Source organism: Cryptomeria japonica, chromosome 11, assembly GCF_030272615.1.
Source record: "Cryptomeria japonica chromosome 11, Sugi_1.0, whole genome shotgun sequence".
Taxonomy (NCBI): Eukaryota; Viridiplantae; Streptophyta; class Pinopsida; order Cupressales; family Cupressaceae; genus Cryptomeria; species Cryptomeria japonica.
Window position 1 is genome coordinate 262,308,925 of NC_081415.1, and position 24,486 is coordinate 262,333,410.

Sequence of the window (24,486 nt, forward strand, 5' to 3'; positions counted from 1 at the left end):
GCAAACGTTTGTTCAAAACCTTTCCCAGGAATGGGACCAATTTCTTCTATGTGCGGAGCGTGAAATTTGCCTCCATTAAAAGCTGCTCAAAACTTGTTAAAAACCAGAAAACTAGACTGCAAAGACACCAACAAGCTTTATTGAACGGGGTGAACTCACAAAGCTAGTTCCCACTTTTTGGTACGTCTTGATTTTTGCTGAAATCATACATTTTTTTGAAAATATAATGATTTAAGCTTTAAGAGGTCCCATTTTAAGTAATTAATTGAAGAGAGTTAAATTAAAGGCTCTTAGATCAAAATTTATTGGATAGAACCTCTCTACTTCTAAATCATACTTGCAATGGAGTCTCCTTTGCATCTATTAAATGCTGATAAAAAACCAATTTTACATTAGCTTTTGGGGGATCAAATTAATTCATTTAATTTTTATTTTTGTAAAGTATTTAGTCCTTATTATAAGCTTTCCAAATAGTATAACTTTTAATATATTTAATTTCATTAATATATTTTTATTTTATTTCTTATGAATGTAGGTTTTTCACCGAACATGAACTTCTTTGTTCAATGCATTGGGAAAAATAGTAAACTAATTCAAAAAAATTCTGAAAAATATCTATGCACTAGGTATTGATGTTTTCTTTCTAACATAAAAAAGAAAATTAAATTTTGATATATATAGAACAAGTTATGTGTTCAAATGTACACCTATATCTAAATTATAATTAGTCAAACTTCAAAACTTAATAAAATTCAAAATAATTAAGTTTTTATCATTTATAGAAAAAAAAATTATGCGTTTCAGGATACACATCACTCTTAAAAAATGTTGTTTGCTGTAAAAAATTACTTTTTGAGGGAGATGGAAAAATCAAATAAATTTTATTCAAACAAATTTAAAAAAAAAAATTTAGAATCTAGAAACAAGATGTTAAAAATCACTAGTTTATATCTTCTTCAAATTCTTAACGGTTTAAAAGTTATAGGTGTCGAAAAGTGAAGGTTTTTTTTCAAAATATTCATATAAGTGTCAAAGTTGGTCAAAAAGTGGAAACCAGTATTGTGAGTTCACCCACCAGTTTTTGGCAAATACAATGCACAATAATCAAATTTGTAATAAATCCGCCGTCGTTTGCGATGTAATATAAATGCATGATCTGTGAAATAAATGGAAAGATATTTCACATCAGATTTCCTTCCCTCCGCCATTGTCTTGGACCAATGTCTGTGCTTTTGAACTATCGCATTTATTACCAAGCCAGTGGGATTGATTACTCGTCCTTGCGAGCCGTCAAGCGTGTTTGCTTGTTTAGCATTTCACGAACTGCATTAATACCACTTCCAAACACTCCCATTGCCCTTCCACCATCTGGCCACTTGATCTAACTGTGTGGGAGAAAAAGTGACACTAAGCAAACATGCCCCAATCTCACTTTCAACCACACACTTGTGGAATACGAAAGAGCCTAGAGGTATCACACAATTGGCTACTTCTTCTTGTGGAAGAGAGAGCCACGGGCTACCTATTAGAATTTCTATTCCTTTGTTGTAAATGATAGATAGAATGATGCAAGTTCAATCCCTAACCCCAAAGTGCAAGTATGAACTAATAACACGATTGCAGAATTGAACTTAAACAATGGAAAGCTGTAAACACAAGGACAAGGCAAGAATGCAAATGCGTACCCGGAGTTAAAATCTGACTGAAAATGTTCGGGACGGGGGCGCGGGCGCCACTGTCCTGATTCTGCCCCTGAAACTGCTCCGGAAACTGCTATTTTTGCACTCTGGAAAAGCTATCAAAAAAGCTAAAAATGTTGTCTATCAGGAGGACCAGGGCGCCCAGCGCCCCTGTCCTGGCAGGACCAGGGCGCCCCACGCCCCTATCCTGGTCTTTTGCTCTGAAATTTGGTGTGTTGTTCGGTCTCCGTCTGCTTCTTCCGGATATGTAACTTGCGGCGTCGTCCGAATTTCGAAACCTGCACTTATATCTGAAAAGGTGTGGTGGGCGGCTATATAGGGTTTTGCCTTAGTCAAACCCCCGCTTCGGTGATTTCCACCTCCACGAATAGCCAAGTTGTATTGTAAAATGTATTGTGTGTGCAAGGTCCTTAAATGCAAGAAAGCAAACTAGAGCAACCTAGAAAGTAAACCCTAATTGCTTATAAATGATAATGTAAATGCTCTAAATCAAGATGCAAAGTGATCTAAAGCATGAATAAAGGATATATTGAAGCTTATGCAAAGACATGAAAACAACATGAAATCATACCCAACCCTCAAGGGAGGAGTACAAGCCAATCTTCAGTCGGTAATCTCCTATTGTTCTTCAATGTCTCCCAAGCCCTAAATGAATGAAATTGATGAATGCTTGATGGATGGATGTTGAATGTTGTTGAAGTCTTCAAAGATCTGCTCTTTCGCTACATAGAAGGTCCTCGAAAGCCAAAGTTCCGATCCTTTCAAATGAAGAAAGAGAGCTCTTATATATGAAACCCTAGGTCTTAATTTTGACTTTTGGCCGACCTAGAGACTGAATATCCTGCCAATTTCTTGGGGTTAAGCTTTATTTTATGATTGGATCGCGCTCCTAAAATTTCGGGAAAAATGTTCGAGACCATGTGCACTCCGGGCGCCATGGTCCTCTCGGGGCGCCATGGTCCCGACAACTTTTCACCAAATTTTCAGGGCCGTCGGATATGATGATTTTAGAGAGAATCTCGAAGTTACAGGTGATTTCGAGATGTTTTGACCCCTGAAATCAAGCCCCCAAGTTCAAAATAGGACCTAATTAGGGTTTTTGATTAAATGATGTATAGGAGGAATAAAATGAAAAGGGCACACTTTAATAAAAGGGCCCAACTTTATGATGTGGGAGATGATAAAATAGAACCTTAGACCTAATTAATTTGATTAATTAAGTGCTAAAGGGGAAATGCAATGCAAAATGCAAAATGTGCCAAGGCGGGTGCTAAACTAGGTGTGAAATTGTACCACCCTAGCAAGTGCGTACAATTTATGACGCTACACTAACAAATCACATCCGACATTTGAGAGGAGATCCGCAACTATGTTCGCACCTCTCATGACGTGGGAAACCCGAAAAGCTTCAAATGAGGTGAGTTTTTCGCGTATTATCTCAACCCAGTGAGCTAATTTCCAAGAAGGGGTGGAACCTTTCGCTATTGCATTGATCACTACTTGGGAATCCCCTTCCAAATGTAGTTTGGACACTTTCATGTTGATAGCCAATTCCGTAGCCATTAGTGCCGCCTGTGCTTCCGCTTCGTTGTTTGACCCATTCTGAAGCCGTCTAGCCCCTTTGAATAGGATAATCCCCTTATCATCTCTTGCCACTACTCCCACTCTAGAGATACCCGGGTTTCCCTTAGACGCCCTACCAAAGTTGATTTTAATCCACTCCTTAGATGGCGGTTCCCATTTAGGCTCGTTTTTTGTTGGTTCGGACAAGGGACTAACCCTCCAGGACCCATTAACGGGTTAAATAATTATAATTTATTTGTTATTTTTATTTAAGAATTGTATTTAAGATTAAGTTTATTGTTCAATTATAATTATAGAGATTTAGTTACAATTACAATTAAATATTTTTAATTAATTCACTATTGCGGTAAATGATAGCTATAGTCAATTAGAATATATTTTATTAAATTTAGATTTAATTTTTTAGTATTAAAATTTAATTAAAATTATATAAGATTTTTTAATTATATAATTATTCAATTTTAGGATTGAAACACACATGAAATATAATATATAATTTATTAATTATTATCTAGAATTTTAAAATAACGATAAATATTTTGATCAATATCATAAATTTAATTCCAATTATTATTTATTTTATTTATTATACTCTATACTAGTGAGTGGGTGCATTATTCTAATATTATGTATTTTATAACACACATGAGATATAAAATATAATTTATTAATTATTATCTAAAATTTTAAAATAACAATAAATATTTTAATCAAATATATCATAAATCTAATTCTAATTATTATTTATTTTATTTATTATATTCTATGATAGTGAGTGGGTGCATTATTTTAATATTATGTATTATATATTATATATTATTATTTTTCATATAATAACAATTTTAATTGTATTTATTACTTTATATTGTATTGTAAACTGATTGACTCTAATATACTTTAATTCAACCAATCATTTTCTAGAAACCCTAGATCTTTGGACATATTTCCCTTTGAATCTACATTTAGAATTTTTACCTTGCCTACAATGTAAATTTTCATATAATTATTAGATTTTTTAATTCTCAAATAATTTTCAAACCTAACCTAAACCTTAAAAAAAAACCTTTATTTTTTACCTTAGTTCTCTTTGTAGTGTATTTGTTATTTATCTCATTTGTAAGAAGTTACTAGCTCATGATAGAGGTTTTTATCTCTATTTCTCTCCCTGTCTCCTTCCATTTCTCTCTCTACATTTATATGTGTGTGTATCTCACACACATTATCTTTCCCAAGTTATATCTATATCTATCTCTCCTCTCTATTTGTTTATCTCTATCTTTAAATCCCAATTACTCCCTCTCTCTCCCTCTCTTCTTATCATTCCCTCTTTCTATCTCCTTCTCTCTTATTCACTCTGGCTCTCTTACTCTCTACTTCCTTCAAAATCCTCTATCTATCTCTATCTATCCATATGTTTCTACCTCTATTTCCTTATCTATTTCTATATCTATCTTCTTACCATTATCTATCTCTCTGTATATCAATCCCTCTCTCCCTCTCTCCCTCTATATCTATTGAGCTATCTTTCCCCTTCTCTCACTATCTCCCTCTCACTCATCTCTCTATCTCACTATATCAAATCTTCCATCTTCATCTTTCTTTTCTCTCCCTCCCCCCTTCTATATATTGATATATATCTCTATCTTCCCCCTTTTCTCTTTCCCCCTTCTACCCATCTCTCCCCTTTTTCCCCATATATCTCTATCTCCATCTCTTTCTCTTCCCATATATCTCTACATCCCCCCCTCTCTCTCCATATTTATTTGTCTATCTCTACTTCTCTTTATTTTTGTCTCTCTATTTGTCTCCATGTCTCTCTATCCCTCTATCCCTTTCTCTATATCTCCTTATATATGTATTCATCTATTATTTTGGCTCACAATCTATATCTCTCTTTATCACTTCCTCTATCTCTTCCTCTCCATCTCTCCCTCTCTATCTCTCCCTCTACCTCTTTCTATCTCGCTATCTACATTATTCCCTAAATGATGTCCTACCAATATCTCTCTTTCTTTATCTCTCTCCCTATCTCCCTATTTATCTCTCTATCGATGCATCTCTCTCCCTTTCTCTTCTGATATATCTCTATCCTCTCTCTTTCTCTTCTCATATGTCTCTATCTCCCCTTCTTTCTCTGTTCCTCTTTCTCTCTCCATTTCTGTCACTTTATCTGTTTCTCTCCCCCTCTCTATATCTTCCTATATTGTTATCTCTAGATATCACTTTATCTCACCATCTATATCTCTACTTATATTTTCTCCCCCCTAATCCCCCCCCCCCTCTCTCTCTCTCCAAATTGCAAACATAACACAAGCTTGTTGGTAGTGGAGCTTCATTATCTTTCAAATTTAGAGGTTTTGTTTTGTCTCGATCATGTTTAGAAGGATGCATACTTGATTCAAAGCTATCACTTCATTATTAAGATCTTTGTTGCACCAAAAATTTATCTTCTCATGTCTGCAAATAGACTAATTTTTTCCTAATTAATCTTCACACCTTTTTGACGTACTCATTGCACACTAAGGTACAATACCTATGTAAAAAAATTTAAGAGACCAAAGATAACCTATAAAAAATGCTCATATATATATGAATCTGAACCCATGTGACATTGCACATAAACCCCAAACATAGGGTGCACCATTTCCCTTCTCCTAAGTTATTAGCGCTGTCCTTTTGGAGACATTCGATAGAATTGGAACAACCTGTACAATAGTGCGAATTTAAAACATGTTCTTCTGAATTCTGCATTATTAAGATTTTTGTTGCACCAAAAATTTATCTTCTCATGTCTGCACATATGTATGCAAATAAACTAATTTTTTCCTAATTAATCTTCACACCTTTTTGACGTACCCATTGCACACTCAGATACAATACCTAGCTAAAAATATTTAAGAGACCAAAGATAGCCTATAAAAAATGCTCATATATATATGAATCTAAACCCATGTGACACTGCACGTAAACCCCAAACATAGGGTGCACCATTTCCCTTCTCCTAAGTTATCAGCGCTATCCTTTTGGAGACATCCGATAGAATTGGAACGACCTGTACAATAGCGCGAATTTAAAACATGTTCTTCTGAATTCTGCAGTTGTGGAATCGGGCAAATATGGAGGCGATTGCAAACGGGAATGGCGGTACGAGTGCAAATGTTAATGAAAAGCAGCCTAAGAGAATGGGACGGAACTGTGAAATTTGCGGTCACAAAAGAGCTGCTCTCCGGAGACCCAAAACTGGCCAGCAGGTGCTGTTTATTTCGTTACAAACACTCTCTGCAATTTATTTGTTTGACCTTCCAACCGCGTTTCTCCAAATTAATATTAATTATTTATGAAATAGCTTTTTAAATTTTTTTTTTTGTGTGTGGCAAACATAAAAAGAAAAATTACTCGACACTTTTATAAAACATATGGGCAAACAATTGGGTCCATATTAGAAGAAAAAAACCTGTCTGTCAACTATGTTTGAAAAAGGTTTCGTTCTCTGTGTACTCCCTTTAATAAAACTCATTTGCAACCAATTTGTAGATCATCATGTGTAATTGGAGGTATCTATTGTAGGGACGGGTTGGAGGCCGAATACGGGGTTTCGGGCGAGTAAGGTTGGAGGCCTAGATAGATAAGGACATGTTTCATATTGTGGGAATAGTAGTTCACATTTTGAACTGCAAAGGGACGGTTTTCATTGAATTATAAGCATTTAAAAAAAAAAATTCTATGTCAATGTAGTCTTTCGCTGACTCAGCATAGTGTTGTTTAATCCATTCATTTGTACTTGTTTATTTGGTGTCTCTTGGGACACGGATTTGCCCATGTTGTTACTCCTGCAAATGGTATGTGTTAAAAGAAAGGTTGACGTGAATGATCTCATTGGAAATTGTTGCTATTCACTCTTTCTTTTGGGCGCAGTTGCTCTAGTTATACTTGAATATTTGATACTTATATTTGAGAAAAGTGCAAATTTCTCCCAAGAAGTAAAATTGACCCTTTTATGTTCTTTTCGATGTTCAATGAAGAAGTCATAGGGCTTTAAGAAAACTAGCATAACGTGATAATTTAAGGCTAATCAAAACATGACATCAAAGTTTAAGTGACTATTATGCTGGTTAAATAGTGTACTTGAAATTGAGATTTTGTGAGTTGGACCATCCTACACAGCTTCTATGCCAAGCATTTCTTGTAGATTATTGATGGCACCATCATCCATCCCATCAGTCTCCCATAGCGTTGGGCATATGACCTTAGAATTTCACCTGACCACTAATTTACGAGTGAGTTGAGACAGACGACCATCTTTAATGAGGTCATAGTATCTGTTGGTTTTGTTTTTCCAAGAAGTGGAGCCAGAGCATTTTATTTTCAGGTTTCCTGTCCACTACGATATCTAGTGAAGATATCACTATTTCCAGAGTGATGAGGAGGCATTGCGTCTAGTAGCCAGAAACTCTTGTGTCCCTCCATGGGTGCGCGTATCCCCGTATCCGAAACGGATAAGTGTTTGATACAGCTTTGGATACATGTCAAATACTATACCCACGCATGCCCAACAAACCTTGATTTCCAACCATATGTTATTTGATTTTTTCAAAATTTGATGTAAATCTTCTTAAATTTAATTTTAAAAAACTTCATTCATGCAATGTTTTAAAAAAAAAATTGGTATAAACAAAACCTACACCAAATGAGAAAGACAATTTAAATGTTTTTCTATTTTAGAAACCCATTTTTTGTGTTATCTTCCAATCCAACTCTACTTTTTTTTGGATATTGTAAGTTGTCAAATCAACTTATAACTATTCCTGTAGCAATTTTGTGTCTTTATTGCTTTTGAAGTAATGAAATCTCCTCTAATAACTTAGAAAATTGTGTTAAATATGTGTGTACGTGTTTTTTATAAATTTCGTTTCCGACAGTATCCATATTGGGGGTCTTAAAAAATGGCCGTATCCATATCTGATACTGTATCCGTATTTGTATCTGTATCTGTGTCCATGTAACTTTGACTCGTGTCCAATACTTAGTCCAAGGGAGATACCACTCGTTGTACAGAGATTAAGCAGGTCTCCAACTTACCCTATCTTGTTGTCTTAACCAAAGGAGCTTGGCCCTTTACCTTTGGGACATTGTTACTTTCAAACATTAGGTTTTGCGGGTGACTTCAAGGACCATTGGGCCAATTATCCCCATTCAGCCTATTTCATCCATTGGAGATGTCAAGTGATATAGGCAAATGAGATGGCATCTCTCTTCATGAACTGCCACCCAGGTGGCCGAGTACCCTAGAGAATCTCATCAGAATCCTCTACAAGAGGCAGTGTCAAAACAATCTATTTTAAGTCCATTAGCTTGCTTTTTTTAGCCATCACTTTTTTGAGGAGGTGAACACATTTTGAGAAGACTTTTTTAGATGGCCTTCTAGAAGGTCTATTGTTAGGTTGATATTTTCATTAGATTGCCCGAGTCTAGATTTAGTATCAATGGATTAAAATTGGTAATAAGTTTGCTTTGCATGCAACCATTCCACTCTTAGGATAGAAGTTGTATTTAGATTTTTATTTATTTTTCATGCTTTAGTTTTTTAAGCATTGTAAATAACTGAAATAAGTGCTCTTGGCATTAATGGATCCAGAATCTACTATTATTCAATAGAATTTTATTATGCCTATTTGTGCCCAATTGTTGTTGAAATTTTGTGTGTTATGTGCTTATATGAGTTGAATATCACTTGGCATTTATTGAAAGCTTTGTATTGCAGTAGTCGTCAAGTTGGTCATTGTAGCTTTGAATGTAACCACTGTGTTTAGCTTATAACATCTTATGTATGTTTTTTAAGGTAAATTAAATCGTATTAAGCGAGTTTTCAAACTTTCTATTGGAGTTTTACTTGATGTTGGAGACTGTGGCTTTGTACATAACCCCTTAATTCAATTTACCAAAGGGTTTATGTCCTTGTTTTGCACTAAAAGATGTGAATTAAAATGGCAACATACATCTATATAATTTCTTTCTTCCTTTCTCTTCACCGATTGCTAAAAATGGTTATAGGGACTAAAAGACACATCAGCATAGTAGGCACCTCAAGTGAGGGAAAGCACAAAACATCTCTTTATGTTAATCATCTAAGATATATAATCTTCAACAGAAGGAAAAAGTAAGCTTCATGCTTATATCAGCTATGTGACACCTAGTGTGTAATGTCCCCACTTTGAAATATAATTTAAGAATAAATGATAATAATAAAATTAAAATACAAAAGAATGAAAGTAAAAATAAAAATATAAAAGAATATAATTAAAATTTGATTAAAGTTAATGAATGGTCAAAAGGCATGAGATGATAAGTTGTGACTCCCTCAAACGTGAGATATAAAAGGGAGAAGAAAACTTCATTTGAGGGGGGTAGAATTTGGAAAATAAGAAGTGCAGATCTGATTGTGAAAGGTTGTGTCCCTTTCAAAGGACAGAAATAATGAAGAGTTGCACTCTTTCAAAGGGTGTGTCTCTTGCCAAAGGGCATACATGATGAAGAGGTGTGACCTCTCCTTCACATTGAGAGATATAAAGGAAAGGAATCAAAAACATCCAGTGACATCACCATGGATCAGATCAAATCAGAACTGTTATTAAGTTATAGGCAGTAACATCCTTCTTCTTGGTGGTATGCATGGGGATGTGTTTAATAAGGATGCTTAATATATGAAGCCCAATAATGTTCTTATGCAGAATCAATAGTAATATTAATATGGACTGCAATATGTATGACAGTCATACTTAATTTCATATATATATTTATACTACATAAGAAATTAGTATACTTATAGACTAAATCATGTTATTACTGTCAGTTTTTAAGAAGATGGGAATGAGATGTTCCAAAGAGGGGCAGTCTAAATCCAAGCAATAGGTTAAGTCCCAAGATAGGGTGGGGATCAGCGACCTATAAGCCTTGAGGGTATAGACCCAAGATAGGTAAGGGCTTGGATCTATAAACTTTGAGGGAACCTATTGTATTTGATCTCTAAGTGCTTTGGTAACATACATAGACCCTTCTCCCTTAAAACTGAAGTAGTAGCAGGGTCTGATATCTATATTAAGAACTATGAATAATGAAATTAATCATCTAATGAGGAAAATAAATAAGCACTTGTTAATAACTAATTGAAGAATATCAATCAATTTTAATATATTGAAATAGATCAGTTAGGGGACATTACATAGTGCTTGACACAGCCTTTTCTTAAGAAGAGTTCTATGATTATTGAATGCATGAATTCATGAGGTCTAGATGGCTTGTGCATGGGCTCTGATTATTGGCATGAGTTGCAAGGTGAAGGCCATCTCATCTATAACTGTGGAGTACTGCAAATCTAGGGGAGGATATCCATTGGATCAGCATCATCCAAGGGCAAATGTTCAATTTATTTTACTCTTCTTTGTTGATTAGAGTGTTGAAACCGAACAATTGACTGCAATTTGCCATAAGATATGTATGTACAATCTAGTCAGATCTAAAGGAAAAAGATATGTGAGATCTTTCTAAACTCACAAGGTAAGGATTCAAGTAGATGGTTCCATTTAACGTTCATAACTGGCATCCCAGCAGGATGGGGCTCACTCATTTGTGTCATGGGCTAATTTCACTATTTCTATTAGATTTCGAATAGAAGGTCAATACAATTATGATTATAGGGCCACAAACAGTTCCTCTTAAACTGCATATGCCAGAGTATCAATAATTAGTTTGTTGAAGACATGCACCCTCCCTTAAACAATGAGCACTTCTTCAAGGGGTACATAAGGTTTCTCTTTCAACATGGAGGAATGAGTATCAAATTATCAATTTTTGGGCTTGTGAAAACACGAGTGATCTATCTTAGACTATAAGGGCAAGAGAATCAACTATGCATCTTATCACACATTTGAGAGATTTACACATATCATCATAAATATCCTTAGGCCAATACACCTAGGGTTTCGTGCAATCATGGCATACCATTTTTAGTCTGAATTATGATTATTAATTGAGCATTTCATGGCTATAATTCTATTTCATTCAGCAGTATTAAGTTTTTACAGTAGTTGAAATTATTGAAGTATGTTCTTGGTTCAAAATTCTTCTTCATTTTATAGATTTTATAATTCTGAAGACATATCTGATTTTGGTCACAGTTTTAGCAGAAAGATAATATCAAACCTTCTCCGGAGCCAATACTACATGAAGAAATCTAGGTGGTAGATTACTCATGTTAGAGGAAGAGAAAATGTTCTCCACACTGGCTGAAGTGTGGCTGTCTCAAATCTGAATTAAAATCTGGAATTGCCAGCAAGAGCATAGTATACACTTCTCATATGCTGATGAATTTCGTAGATGCTTTAACACTGGTGATACTTGGCTCAAGAACATAAATAGGGCACATAATATCTAGGTGATTTGTTATTAAATTATTAGAGATCTTAAAATAAATTGTTGTTTAGATTGATGTATGCACTTGTTTGAAGGGGGATTTCCTAGAATTGTTTGAAGAGGGAAGTCCTAAACTGGGTTGAAAAGAGCATTTTTCTGTTTAGGGCATTATTTTTTCAAAATGCTGATTTTATTTTTAGTTATACATCCTGGGTGCTTGTTATCCTAAGCTTAGGTTGGCTATCTTTTCTTTTCTTTTCTCGAATTAGGTTAGTTTATTTCTAAAGTTGGTCTTGTTTCGGGATTTACAATTTTTTTTTTTTTCGACATATCATGAAATCTTCTATTATTCACTGAACAGCTCTTCAGGTGTTCTTTCTGATATTGTAACCTCAATCAAATTCATGATTTTATCATGACTTCTGTATTTCCACAGGTTTAACAGATGATCCTTTTAATTTATCATGGAATTGCAAGGCGCTTTCTAGCAGTCTTTTTAAACCTGGGCGTCAGATATACTAATGGAAATCTATCATTCAATTGTGTGGTCATCTTCCATTGTCAATGTTACTTATTTGTTGTAATATGTGTTCATAAAGATGAATGGTTTCCTGCAACTCATCTTTAAAGGTAACATTCATTCCATTAACATTCATTCCATTGTTCACAATGTATGTTACACTTTGACGAGTCTTCTCTTGGAAGAAGATTACCTCCACAATAGCTCCAAATTTAGTCAGAGTTTATTTTTATCGGTTGGAATGAACTAAATGACATTTTAGTGGGTAAATGGTATTTTACTTTTTTCTTACAGACTTTATTTCATTATCAGTTTATGACAGTATAGGATAATAACCATGGGTTTACATCTTGACCCAACTCTTTACAGAATAGGTGCTTTGAAACATACAATCTTTGAATGATCTTTCTGAAGCATCGTTTAAATAAGACATGTCCAATTCAAGAATATTACAAGTAAATCTTGTAGTGCTTTACAACGGTTTTGCCTGTCTTTCTAATACTGTGCATGTCTGTAAAGGTATGCAAGGAATGCTTTTATCTTACCTTTGAAGAAGAAATTCACAAGGTTATAATAGACAACCACCTTTTCAAGCCAGGAGAACGTGTTGCTATTGGGGCTTCTGGAGGAAAAGGTAAAGACTGAAGTTACTAGGATGAATGTTGCTACCATTCTTGCTTATTGTAACTGGTAATGTGATGCAAGGCAGCCCATAAATGTAGTAGTATAGCAAAGTTATTTGATAACTATTCATGCTGTTATAAAGCAATTTAGTATGCATTTGAAATCAGTGCATATTACTCTCCGTTTATGTTCATCGATGCCACACTATTAAAAAAAGCTTTCGTGGTAGAAAGACTGCGCTGCAGTTTGTGATATATGCTGGTTAATTTCAAGTCCATTCAATTGTCAATTCATAGGAATATTTATCTGTAGTTTTAACCTGAATGTTGTTTTTTAATATTTTTGTGCAGACTCGACTGTTCTAGCTCATGTCTTAACAGAACTTAATCGACGACACAATTATGGTTTAGATCTGTTCTTGCTATCAATAGATGAAGGTATCACTGGTTATAGGGATGACTCACTGGAGACTGTGAAAAGGAATGAAATCCAGGTTAGTTTGTATGATTGTTATACATGTCTAGATTGATACTTAGAATTCAAAAGACTAGGATCAGGATCTAAATGAGGCCTCACAAACTGTTTTTAGAGCAATAACAGACTGCTCAAGGCAGCAAAATGCTTATGATGCCATCTATAATGAGATTTGAACTTTTAAGGCTCTAACTACTTTCTATTTTGATGAGTATTATTATGAGAAGGTTTTAATTGTGTATGTATGAAACTTAGGATCATATATGACTGATGCTTTATAGACTAACATCCACTTTATCCTTAATAATAGTAGCAGGACTAAGTTTTACTTGAATGGACTAGAGAAGTTAAAGGTAGATGTTATTCTACCATGAATGAGTTTTGATGGCAGACCAAATTATTCATGGTATCAATAAGTAGAGAAGCTTTCAAAGTACACCAAAACTATTGCAAACATAATACGTTCAGGTTGCAGTAGGAGACACTGCAAAATAATGAGCATCTAAGTGGAGTTGCAACATTGAGAATTTTTTTGCACAAAATAGAAAGAAGACATTTCTAATTGAAATTGTCATGAACATTATTAGAGAACTGTTAATTTTGTATCAGACTGTAGCAAAATAATCAGAAATAATAGAACCAAAGCAATGTGCACAATAAACACCAATATACCTGGGAAAACCTCCCTCTTGGAGGTGAAAAACCCAGCAACTAATCTCAAATCTTTATTAAGCAATAGCCAAATGTATCTTTACAATGAGCTTCAACACTTGAAGCAATCAGCAAACTATGCACAGTAATGTCTTCAACCTAGGGCAAACTGAAATGATGAACTTATCTGCAATACAAATGTTGCTGTCACAAGGATGAAGTTCGCTGATCCTAGGATGGTGTTCACAGCCTTCAAGAATAGTTCGCTGATCTTCAAATGATGACTGCTGCCATCTGAAACTAGTTTGCAGTCACTCAGTGATGTTCGCTGTCATCTAGATAATGTTCGCTGTCTTCTAATTGTGTTTGCTGTGCTCTCAATGATGATCGCTGACTTAGGAGATAATTTGCTGCTCTCTGAAGTAATTCGCTTGATAGCAGATAGGAATGTAATCACTGAATTGTATGTCTTAACAATGATATTGACATTACATATATATGAGACTCTTGCCTTCCAATTTACCTTTGGTCGGCCTTACAATGAAAGCAATTTAAGACAATACAAAACTTAAGGTTGGCGCCAATATGGATAGGTCAAGGTTGACCACAAGTTGATTACGCCTTATAAGGCCAGACCACAAGTTGATTACGCCTTATAATGCCAGCAGGGCCATACACACGCTAAGTGTGCTAGGTCGGCCCTAGAAAGGGCTCCAACCTAGCTACATACAACAACACTCCCTCTTAGCTAGGGAGGAGACCTTCACAAGATCTGAGATACATGGCTGCTCCCATGAAAAAATGCATATGAATACAACCACCATGGTTAATCCCATGGATAGTATGTTCACCATAGCTACTCCCAGAGGGTGAACAAGCATATCATGGAATTTCTTTCATGATACCCACCATACGTACTCGCAGAGGGTGGGCTCACCATGCCTACTCGTAGAGGGTGGAAGAGGGCTTTCACCTCAACCTTCTCCCAGAGAAGGGTGCATTACCACCATGCCTACTCACAGAGGGTGGCTCCACCATGCCTACTCGTAGAGGGTGGAACGAGGACTCTAACCTCAAACTTCTTCCAGAGAAGAATGCATCTCCACCATGCCTACTCGTAGAGGGTGGAAGATACATCTCAATGTATCACTGATGCCGAGACTCCCTCTCAACAAGGGCTTCATTCTCCACGATTCCAAGCTTGTCTTGAAAATGCACAAACTTCACTTTGGCAAGGGGCTTGGTGAGAATGTTGGCCGTCTGCTCCTCAGTGCAGATGTATCTCAGCTGGACAACATTCCTTTGTACCATATCCCTGATGTAGTGGTACTGAATCTCAATATGTTTTGATCTGTCATGGAATACTGTATTAATCGAAAGCTTCACACAACTTTGGTTATCACAATGAATGATAGTAGGCTCGAACGATTGACCGAACAATCCTGCAAGGAGCTTTTGAAGCCACATTGCTTTGCGAGATGCCACACATGCTGCAATGTATTATGCTTGTGCAGTACCCAATGCCATTGAAGACTGTTTCCTGCTACACCAAGAAATCATGGTGGATCTCAAGCTGAAGCAAACTCCAGAAGTGCTCTTACGATCAGTGACACTTCCTACCCAATCAGAATCTGAATAACCTTCCAAATTCAGAACAATGTTGGAGTATTTCAGTCCATAGCCAACTGTGCCACGCAAGTACCTCAAGATGTGCTTGGCTGCAACTAGATGTATCTGTCTTGGTTCACACATGAACTGGCTAAGTGCACTCACTGCATAGCAAATACCTGGTCTAGTGTTAACTAGATACATCAAGGATCCAATCAACTGCCTGTACATGGTAGGATCCACAAGATCTGAACTAGCTGCAGCTTCCCTCAATTTCTTCAAGTTAGTTTCCATCGGAGTAGGCATGGACTTGCAGTCTAACATTCCAAACCTCTTCAAGATATCAATGGTGTATTTGCCTTGACTTAGGATGATCTCATTAGGCCTCTGCCAAACTTCTAACCCTAGAAAGAAGTGCATGAGTCCTAAGTCTTTCATCTCAAATTTTGAAGTCAACTCCTCCTTGCACCTGTGAATGAGATGATCTTCCCCTGTAACAAATAAGTCATCAACTTATAATACCAGGATCAACATTTCACTATTAAATACCTTGAAGTAGAGGTTTGGATTAGCATCATTCTTGCAGAAGCCCAAGCCTGTCAAGTATCTATCAATCCTCTCATAACATGCACGAGGCGCCTGCTTAAGGCCATATAATGCTTTCTTTAGCTTGCATACATGAGACTCCTTCCCATGGATCACAAAATCCTCAGGTTGCTCAATGTAGACCTCTTCCTCAATCACACCATTGAGAAAGGCTGTCTTCACATCCATCTGGTGTAGCTTCCATCCTTTAGTTGTTGCAATCGCAATAATGGTCCTGATGGAAGTGTATCAAGCAACTGGAGTGAATGTTTCTTCATAATCTATCCCTTCTTTCTGAGAGAAACCACGAGCCACAAATCTAGTCTTGTATTTCTCAATGTTACCATCAGCTGCATGCTTGATCTTGAATAACTACTTGGAAGATACAACTGACTTGCCCTTAGGTCTCGACACAATATCCCAAACATCGTTCTTAAGGATGGATTGATATTCTTCGTCCATGGCATCTTTCCATACTTTCTGATTTGCGGCTTTCTCAACATAGGTAGGCTCAGTCTCAATGAGATTAACTTCTATCAGGCTCACCATTTCCTTGAAACCAACAAATTATGCCCTTAATTCTAGTGTGAGTAGGGTTTTGAGTAGTCAGCTTGTGGCCACTTGAACTCTTAATTAAGTTATATGATCATTGTTATATTCTTATTTAGATAATCAGGTTGTCCTAGGCTATGTCATGAGGTTCAAGTTTCAATTCGTGTTTGGCAACTATAAAATTCAGATGAAGTTTGGCAAGGGTAAAATAAAAAAAAAAAAGTGATTATATTAGACATATAATTTATTTAAAAAAAAAAAGAGTAATATATCCACAAAATTATCAAAATAGTCTAATATAAATATTCAAATTTGTTAATATATATAGTAAATTAAAACTATTAAAAATAAAATATTATATTAAATGAAAATCTAAATAAATTACAATAAATTCAAAATATTAGTAAGTTTAAAATTTTAACTCAAATATTTAAATTTGTTAATGTTAAAATAAAACAATACTCTATTTGTTTAATTCAATTTAAATTTGTTGGCCCATTAATGGGCCTTCCCGGGTTGATTTGGAAAAGGAGAAGGAGAATGGTGAAAAGTTGGAAAAATTAAATGGGAAAGACTTGAGGAAGGTTGGATAAAAGTGAATTTTGATGGGGTGTTGAAGGGCAATTCAGGACCATCAGGTGCTGGATTCATTGCTCAAGATTGGCGAGGAGATATTTAGGCCATTGGGGCTAGGAGATTACTGGATGGCACAAACAACAAAGCAGAGGCGCAGGTTGCATTGTGGGGTGTAAGAATGGTGCAACAGTTCTCGATTCCTTGTTTGCATTTAGAAGGAGATTCACAAATAATAGTTAATTCTATCAAGGAAGCAATAATCGTTTGGGGTATTAATCGGCAAAACAAAAGTATAAGATTTTTTCAAAAAATTGGGAAAAAATCGAGAAAAATATGGATTTACAAAAAAATGTAAAAAATTGCAGAAAAACTATCGAAAACTACTTTTTTTATATATTTTAGGGCATTTCCATAGCATAGAGATATTGTAGGCAAATAAAATAGACACTTGAACACATGAATTGCAGGAAATTATGTTCTAATTGAGATTAAGTTTTTTTCACATGTTGGGTTCTCTAAATCAGAAACTATGTTCTAATCAGCATTATGTCAGATGTGAGATGTTTTAATCAGAAATTATGTTTAATCAGAAATTTGTGTCAGGTGATAGATTACCTACATTACCTGTTTTTGTATTTTTTTTTAAATCTGAAAATTACTCCACAAGAGAGGTTTTATATTCACTATGACTGCACAAGAGAGGTTTTATGTGAGGCCATTGAAGGAGGAAGGGATTGTTGAAACTCCAGGTTATTGTCAAAATCCCGAACAAACTGGCAATTTTTCTCAAATTATGCTTCATAGGCATTTTGTCAAACATTTTGTATGCAACCTCTTATGTTGAATTTTCTAACCATAATTGTTCTTCAAATATTCTTAATGGTTTGGGAATGTACTTGCATTACAAAGTCATCTTAATGATTCGTAACATTTAATTCATAATCCCAAACAATGACCATTCAACATATACATACATAACAATATTAGTTTCATACATACATAATACATACATAACAAACATACTGAAAATAAAACATACATGTGCAATAATGGCAAACTTCTTAAAACATATACATACATAACAATGGCAAACTCATATTAGTTTCTTAATTTATACATAAAGAGGTTTAATATTAAAACTAAAACATATATTAAAACATATATCAAAACATATATCAATTTTAATCTTAATTTATACCTAATCTTAATATATCATTTACCATATATTAAGGTAGCATTTACCATAGCAATCAAACTGAAACATATATTAAAATTCTATGTTTAAACATATATTAATTTATACCTCATCTTAAAACATTTATTAAAACATATATGTTTTAATCTTAATTTATACCTAATCTTAAAACATATATCAATAATCTTAATTTTATTAAAACTAAAACATATATTAAAACATACATTAACAATTGCAAACATATTAGAGAGGTTTTAATATTAGGTTTCCCGCAAGTCTCCATTCTTAAAAAACCACTCTTGTGCAGTCTCATATTAGCTTTAATATGAGTTTTCCGCAAACATATACATACATAACAATGGCAAACATACAAAAAATTCATACATGTAGCAATTGTTTCCCGCAAGTCTCCATGGTCAAGGAATTTACAGTTTAGAATCTTTGGAACTAGTATAGGAAGAATTGTAAATACTAAATAGAAATACCTCAAAATTTGAAGTCGCTGGTAATGCCCTGTCGTGCGACCAAAAAAAACCTAAGTCATCGAATTGACTTCATATCCGGAGCCTCATTGCCTAATAAAGCAGCCTACAAAATGACACCGGAGCAGAATAAGGAAGTGGCTAAACAAATCCAAGAACTATTGGACAATGGTCTGATAAGAAAGAGCATCAACCCATGTGCAGTTCCCGCTGTTTTGGCACCAAAGAAGGGAGGTACTTGGAGACTTTGCACTGATTCAAGAGCCATTAACCGGATTACAATCAGGTATAGGTTTCCTATTCCAAAGATTGAAGATTTGATGGATTGTTTAAGGGGTGCTAAGTATTTTACCAAGATAGACCTCAAGAGTGGATACCACCAAATCAGAATCAAGGAGGGAGATGAATGGAAGACAACATTCAAGACCATAGAAGGACTTTATGAATGGCTTGTTATGCCATTTGGACTCACAAATGCACCTAGCACATTCATGAGACTCATGAATGAAGTACTCAAGGATTACATTGGTAAATTTGTTGTTTATTTAGATGACATCTTGATTTTTATTAAGTTTAAAGAAGAACATCTTAAGCATATAGAGATTGTATTGAAGAAATTATGTGATGAGCAACTAACTATTAATTTGGATAAATGTGAGTTCATGAAACATGAGTTGGTATATCTTGGGTTTGTCATCTCAAGTGGTGATTTGAAGATGGATACCTCAAAGGTGGACGCCATAATTAGTTGGCCTACACCTAAAACAGCAAGTGAAGTGAGGAGTTTTCATGGCTTGACACAATTTTACAGGAAGTTCATCAGGGGGTTCAGTGAGATATGTGCACCTATGCTTGATACAATCAAAGGAGGTGTAAAGACTAAATTTCAATGGACAAAAGAGGCACAAAAAGGATTTGATCTCTTGAAGACAAAGGTGGCTACTCAACCTGTCCTTGTTCTTCCAATCTTTGACAAACTCTTCACCATAGAATGTGATGCAAGCAACATAGCGGTTGGAGCAGTCCTCAGTCAAGACAACAGACCGGTTGCATTTTTCAGTGAAAAGCTCAATGAAGCCAAGAAAAGTTATTCTTCCTATGATTTGGAGTTATATGCACTTGTTCAATTACTTAGGAAATGGAGGCATTATCTACTACCTAAAGAATTTGTGGTTTACACTGATAAGCAAGCTCTTAGTTTTCTCAACTCCCAAGAAAAGTTGAATCATAGGCATATCAAATGGGTAGAGTATTTGCAGTCCTATACTTTTACCATTAAACATAAGAAAGGTCAATGCAATAAGGTTGCTGATGCATTAAGTAGAAGGTTTCTAACAGTTCAAGAAGTGCAACTCAAGAGCATTGGAGTGGATAGTTTCAAAGGGCTATACCAAGATGACGAAGATTTTGCTGCCATCTACAAGGTTTGTCAAGAGTTTAGGAATCACTTTCATGGTGAATATGCAGATTTTACTTTGCAAGATGGTCTTTTATTTAAAGGAGGACAACTTTGTGTGCCAAGAGGGTCCATGAGAGAAAATTTGATGCAAAAGAGCACAATGGTTGTTTAAGTGGACATTTTGGGTTGAATAAGACTTAAAGATTCTACTATTGGCCAAAGATGCAAAGGGATATCAAAAAATATGTTGAGCAATGTGTTGTTTGTCAAAGAGCAAAAGGAACCTCTTCTAATGCTGGACTCTATTGGCCTTTACCTATACCAAACCGGCCATGGGAGTGTGTAAGTATGGATTTTTTTGTTGGTTTACCCAAGACCAAATCTGGATTTGATAGCATCTATGTTGTGGTAGATAGATTTAGTAAAATGGCCCATTTCATTCCATGTAAGGTGACTCATGATGCTAGTCATATTGCTCATTTGTTTTTCAAGGAAGTCATTAGGATTCATGGCTTATCAATCAATATAGTGTCAGATAGAGATACCAAATTCATTGGTCATTTTTGGAAAACTTTATTACAGAGATTGGGTACTAACTTGTCTTTTAGCTCAGCCTACCATCCCCAAACAGATGGCCAAACAGAGGTGGTAAATAGGACACTTGGGAATCTTCTCAGGTGTTTGACAAAGAAGTATGGACAAGCTTGGGATCAGATCATCCATCAAGCAAAATTTGTTTACAATGACAGTGTGAATAGATCAACCGGTAAGAGTCCTTTTGAAGTAGTTTATGGCCTTCATCCAAGAGGTGTGTTGGAGCTTAGAGATAGTGGGAATATGGAACAAAAGAGTGGACATGCTGTTGACATGGGTTAGTCCATGAAGGAGATCCATGAGCAGGTAAGGTTGGCTTTACTAGACAACTCTCAAAGAATCAAGGACAAAGTGGATGAAAAGAGGAAGGATGTTCAATTTGCTGTTGGTGACTTGGTAATGGTTCATTTGAGCAAAGCATGGCTTTAGAAAGGTGTCCCTAGCAAACTTCAAATGAGGAGGATTGGACCTTGTAGGGTCTTGGCTAAGTATGGGCCAAATGCCTACAAAATTGATCTACCTGGGGACATAGCTTTGTCTCCTATTTTTTAATGTTGCAGACTTGGTGCAGTACAAAGGCACACTTCTAGAGGAATGCAATAGAGTCCCTGAGGTCTCTCAATCACTTTCAGACTTGCCTTTACCACCTACACCTAGGTTTCAAGCCGAGAAGGTGTTGGATTCAAGAATCCTCAACAAGACTAGACATACCGCCTATATGGAGCATTTGGTTAAGTGGCAACATCTTCCAGAATCTGAGGCCACTTGGGTACCTGAAGCAGACTTCCCAAAGCTTGGAATTGCCCTCTCTTTGTTGCCTAAAAGAGTCACTTGACTTCTTTCTCATTGGGGGAGTATGGTGCAGGAGCACCTAGATTTCTTCATAAAGTTTCACAATTTTGGAATGGATGATTCTCAATAGGATCATTGAATGAATAATGGACCGTTGATAGGTCCACAAGTGTGTTTTGGAGTTATTTGAAGTATGTTTGTCCCTAGTGTTTGCTTGTTTTCTCAGTTTTGGCCAATGTGCCCTTGTAAGCCAAAAATGACATCATTTTGCAAAATAGTGTAAAACTCTTTGTAAGGCCTCATTAGGCATTTGGACATGTTAGTTTGATGTTAGGGAACCATCCTAGGGGGTTTAGAGTGAGTAAAAATGCATAAGTTGCAAAAATGCAAAATGGAGCAAAAGTTGTTGTTGTTGCTTGACAATTTTTTACAACTTTTGGAGCAACTTTTCAAAAATGATCAAATCGGTGGTTGGTTATGATCAAGGAGGCTTATATAATGCTTTTGAAATCAATGTAAACGGGTTGGAAGATCCAAGAGCAAATTTTTGAATAACACTTGAAGGCAATTTTCTGATTTTTGCATAAAACTTGTAATTTTTGTTATAGCAGTCCAGTACCAGATGGATTGATCTTGGTACTGTCCTTTCATGGTGGTTTAGCATACATTGTTGTGGTGCCTAGGAAGTGATTATATTCTTTCATAGTGCAAGCTTAGTGTTTTGTTTGCAAATTTTCTTCAACTGCACTGCTCTCGGTCTGAGCAAGGGATTAAGACCCTAGCAATGGCTCCAACTTGAAATCCCATTGTGTTTTCTCAATGGCCCTTGGGATTCAAGTCATGGAGCCTGTGTACAGTGTTATTATCCATTTTGATGCCTTGGAGGTTGCCTTGAAACAATTTGCTATCAAGCCCTAGGGGAGCTCTGTCATAGCTCGGCTAGGGAACTTGACTGTTGTGTGCACTTTTACTTGCAGGGAAGATCAAATGTGGTTGTGTCAAGTGTTTGGCATGGAAGAAGAAAGCCTAATGGAGTCTTAGTAGAAGCAAGGAGGTGTGACAGGGTGTGGAAATCAACAAACCTTATTGGAGAAGGCTCTTAAACCCTTAAACCCTCAAAAAGAGCCATTTTTGGGGTCCGTACTTGTACGGACGTATCAGACAACCTCACCTCCTGAATCTCAAAGAATGCCCAAAACGGTATCTGGATCTCTAAAGCTTTTAGTGGGTCTTTTGGAAGTTTTCTGAGTAATTGAGCAAAAACCATGAAGGTAGGGCTAAAGGGGGCTCTTAGGGCTACTAGGCTTAGAAAATAGGAGTTATGAAAGCGATGGAGAAATGGAGTGAAACAAGTCTCAAAAACACACGATGGGAGTTGCTACATCATCTCAGCATCCTCCTAGTCTGCTGCAAGTGAAGGTGAAAGGTTTTGACAACTTGATGGGTGGATTTACCATAGTGAATCCTAGCCATGATTTTGAGTAGTGTGAGCAAACAAGTTGATAGAGAGCTTCCCAAAAGAGTTTAACTATTGGGGTTGATGTTAGAGAAGAGCAGGGTGTAAACAAGTATGGTAGCCCACTATGACACCCCTTTCTAACCTACAAACTAAAATTGCAACTCTTGTTGGCATAAGTACAAAGTATGGTAACATGGTGACATTGTATGTTGTCATTGATGTCAATATACTCAAGAGTGAACCGGTAATATGCTGAGAAGTGAATCGGTATATTGAAGTTAAGCAATTGGCAAAGAGAAGCGGTATGGTGTTGAGAAGCGGTATGGTAATATGTTGAGAAGTGAACCGGTATGATGTCGTAAACCGGTATATGTGCAAAAGGTGAACCGGTACATGGAATGTGGCATGACTACCGGTTGGTAGTCTTAGCTTCAGGGTTTCCGGTTGAAGTGTTCCAAGCTTGTGTGATTCAACCGATGACATCGTGTGATGAGTTAGCATTGTAATGATGAACAGATTGTGTTGCCACGTCAGCCTCGTGCGTGTGAAGGATATTGCATGAAGGAGATTGATCCTATCTGCCTCGGGAATGTGCGAAGTCTCCTACAACGGTGGAGAATGCGTGATGGGTTATCGCCTCCATGAAGCGGTGAAGAACGAACGATGGATAACGTCTTGAGATCTGTTCAAGACTGTTGTATTCAATGCAAAGTGTTCAATGGTTAGGATTGAACCGGTCAATTGCTCAACCTAAATGTTTAAGGGTTTAGGGTTTATGCTGCCGACCTATCTGGGTTCTATAAGGTCGATGTTGTGTTTCATGTTGAAGTTGTTGGCAAATGTTGTGTGAGTATCTAAGTGCAGAGATACGTGATTCTTGCCAAACCAGTTGAGAGGATCGATACCTGCATAGTGTGTGTGCAGAAGGAAGGAGCTAAAGCGGATCTGCATTGGCATTGAGTGCTATTACCAGATCATTGTAATACCTGTTGATCTCTAACCACTTCAACAGTTGGAAAATCCCTTAACAGGGTAGCTTTAACCAGCTTGCTGTAAATCCTTTAACAGGGTGACTCAAAGCCATTGAGTTCATAAAATCCTCTTACAAGGTAACCTTTAATAGGGTTTAACCCTTAACCGGGTATTCTAGCCATCCCTTAACTGGGTGATCCCTAACAGGATCGGTTCCTAACAGAACCTGTTGTAACAGTCTCTAACTGGATTAAGCTCTTAACAGAGCGGACTTCTAAAGAGTTCAAAACAGCTTGTGGGTATTCATCCC

The 24,486-nt window shown here is 36.1% G+C and overlaps 1 protein-coding gene across 3 annotated transcripts in view; it reads left to right on the plus strand.

Moving 5' to 3' along the window:
* The first annotated feature begins 6,225 nt into the window (after positions 1-6,225).
* Positions 6,226-24,486, plus strand: part of LOC131069705 (cytoplasmic tRNA 2-thiolation protein 1) — a 54,485-nt gene continuing 36,224 nt past the window's right edge. The window contains exons 1-3 of one of the 3 annotated variants that reach the window (XM_058005233.2): positions 6,229-6,535; positions 12,733-12,847; positions 13,188-13,330. In XM_058005233.2, the coding sequence (XP_057861216.1) occupies positions 6,401-6,535; positions 12,733-12,847; positions 13,188-13,330 (393 nt within the window). In that variant the 5' untranslated portion in view covers positions 6,229-6,400. Of the gene's footprint in view, positions 6,536-12,180; positions 12,324-12,732; positions 12,848-13,187; positions 13,331-24,486 lie in introns of those variants that run through there. The other 2 variants (XM_059213857.1, XM_058005235.2) reach the window with 2 other exon arrangements.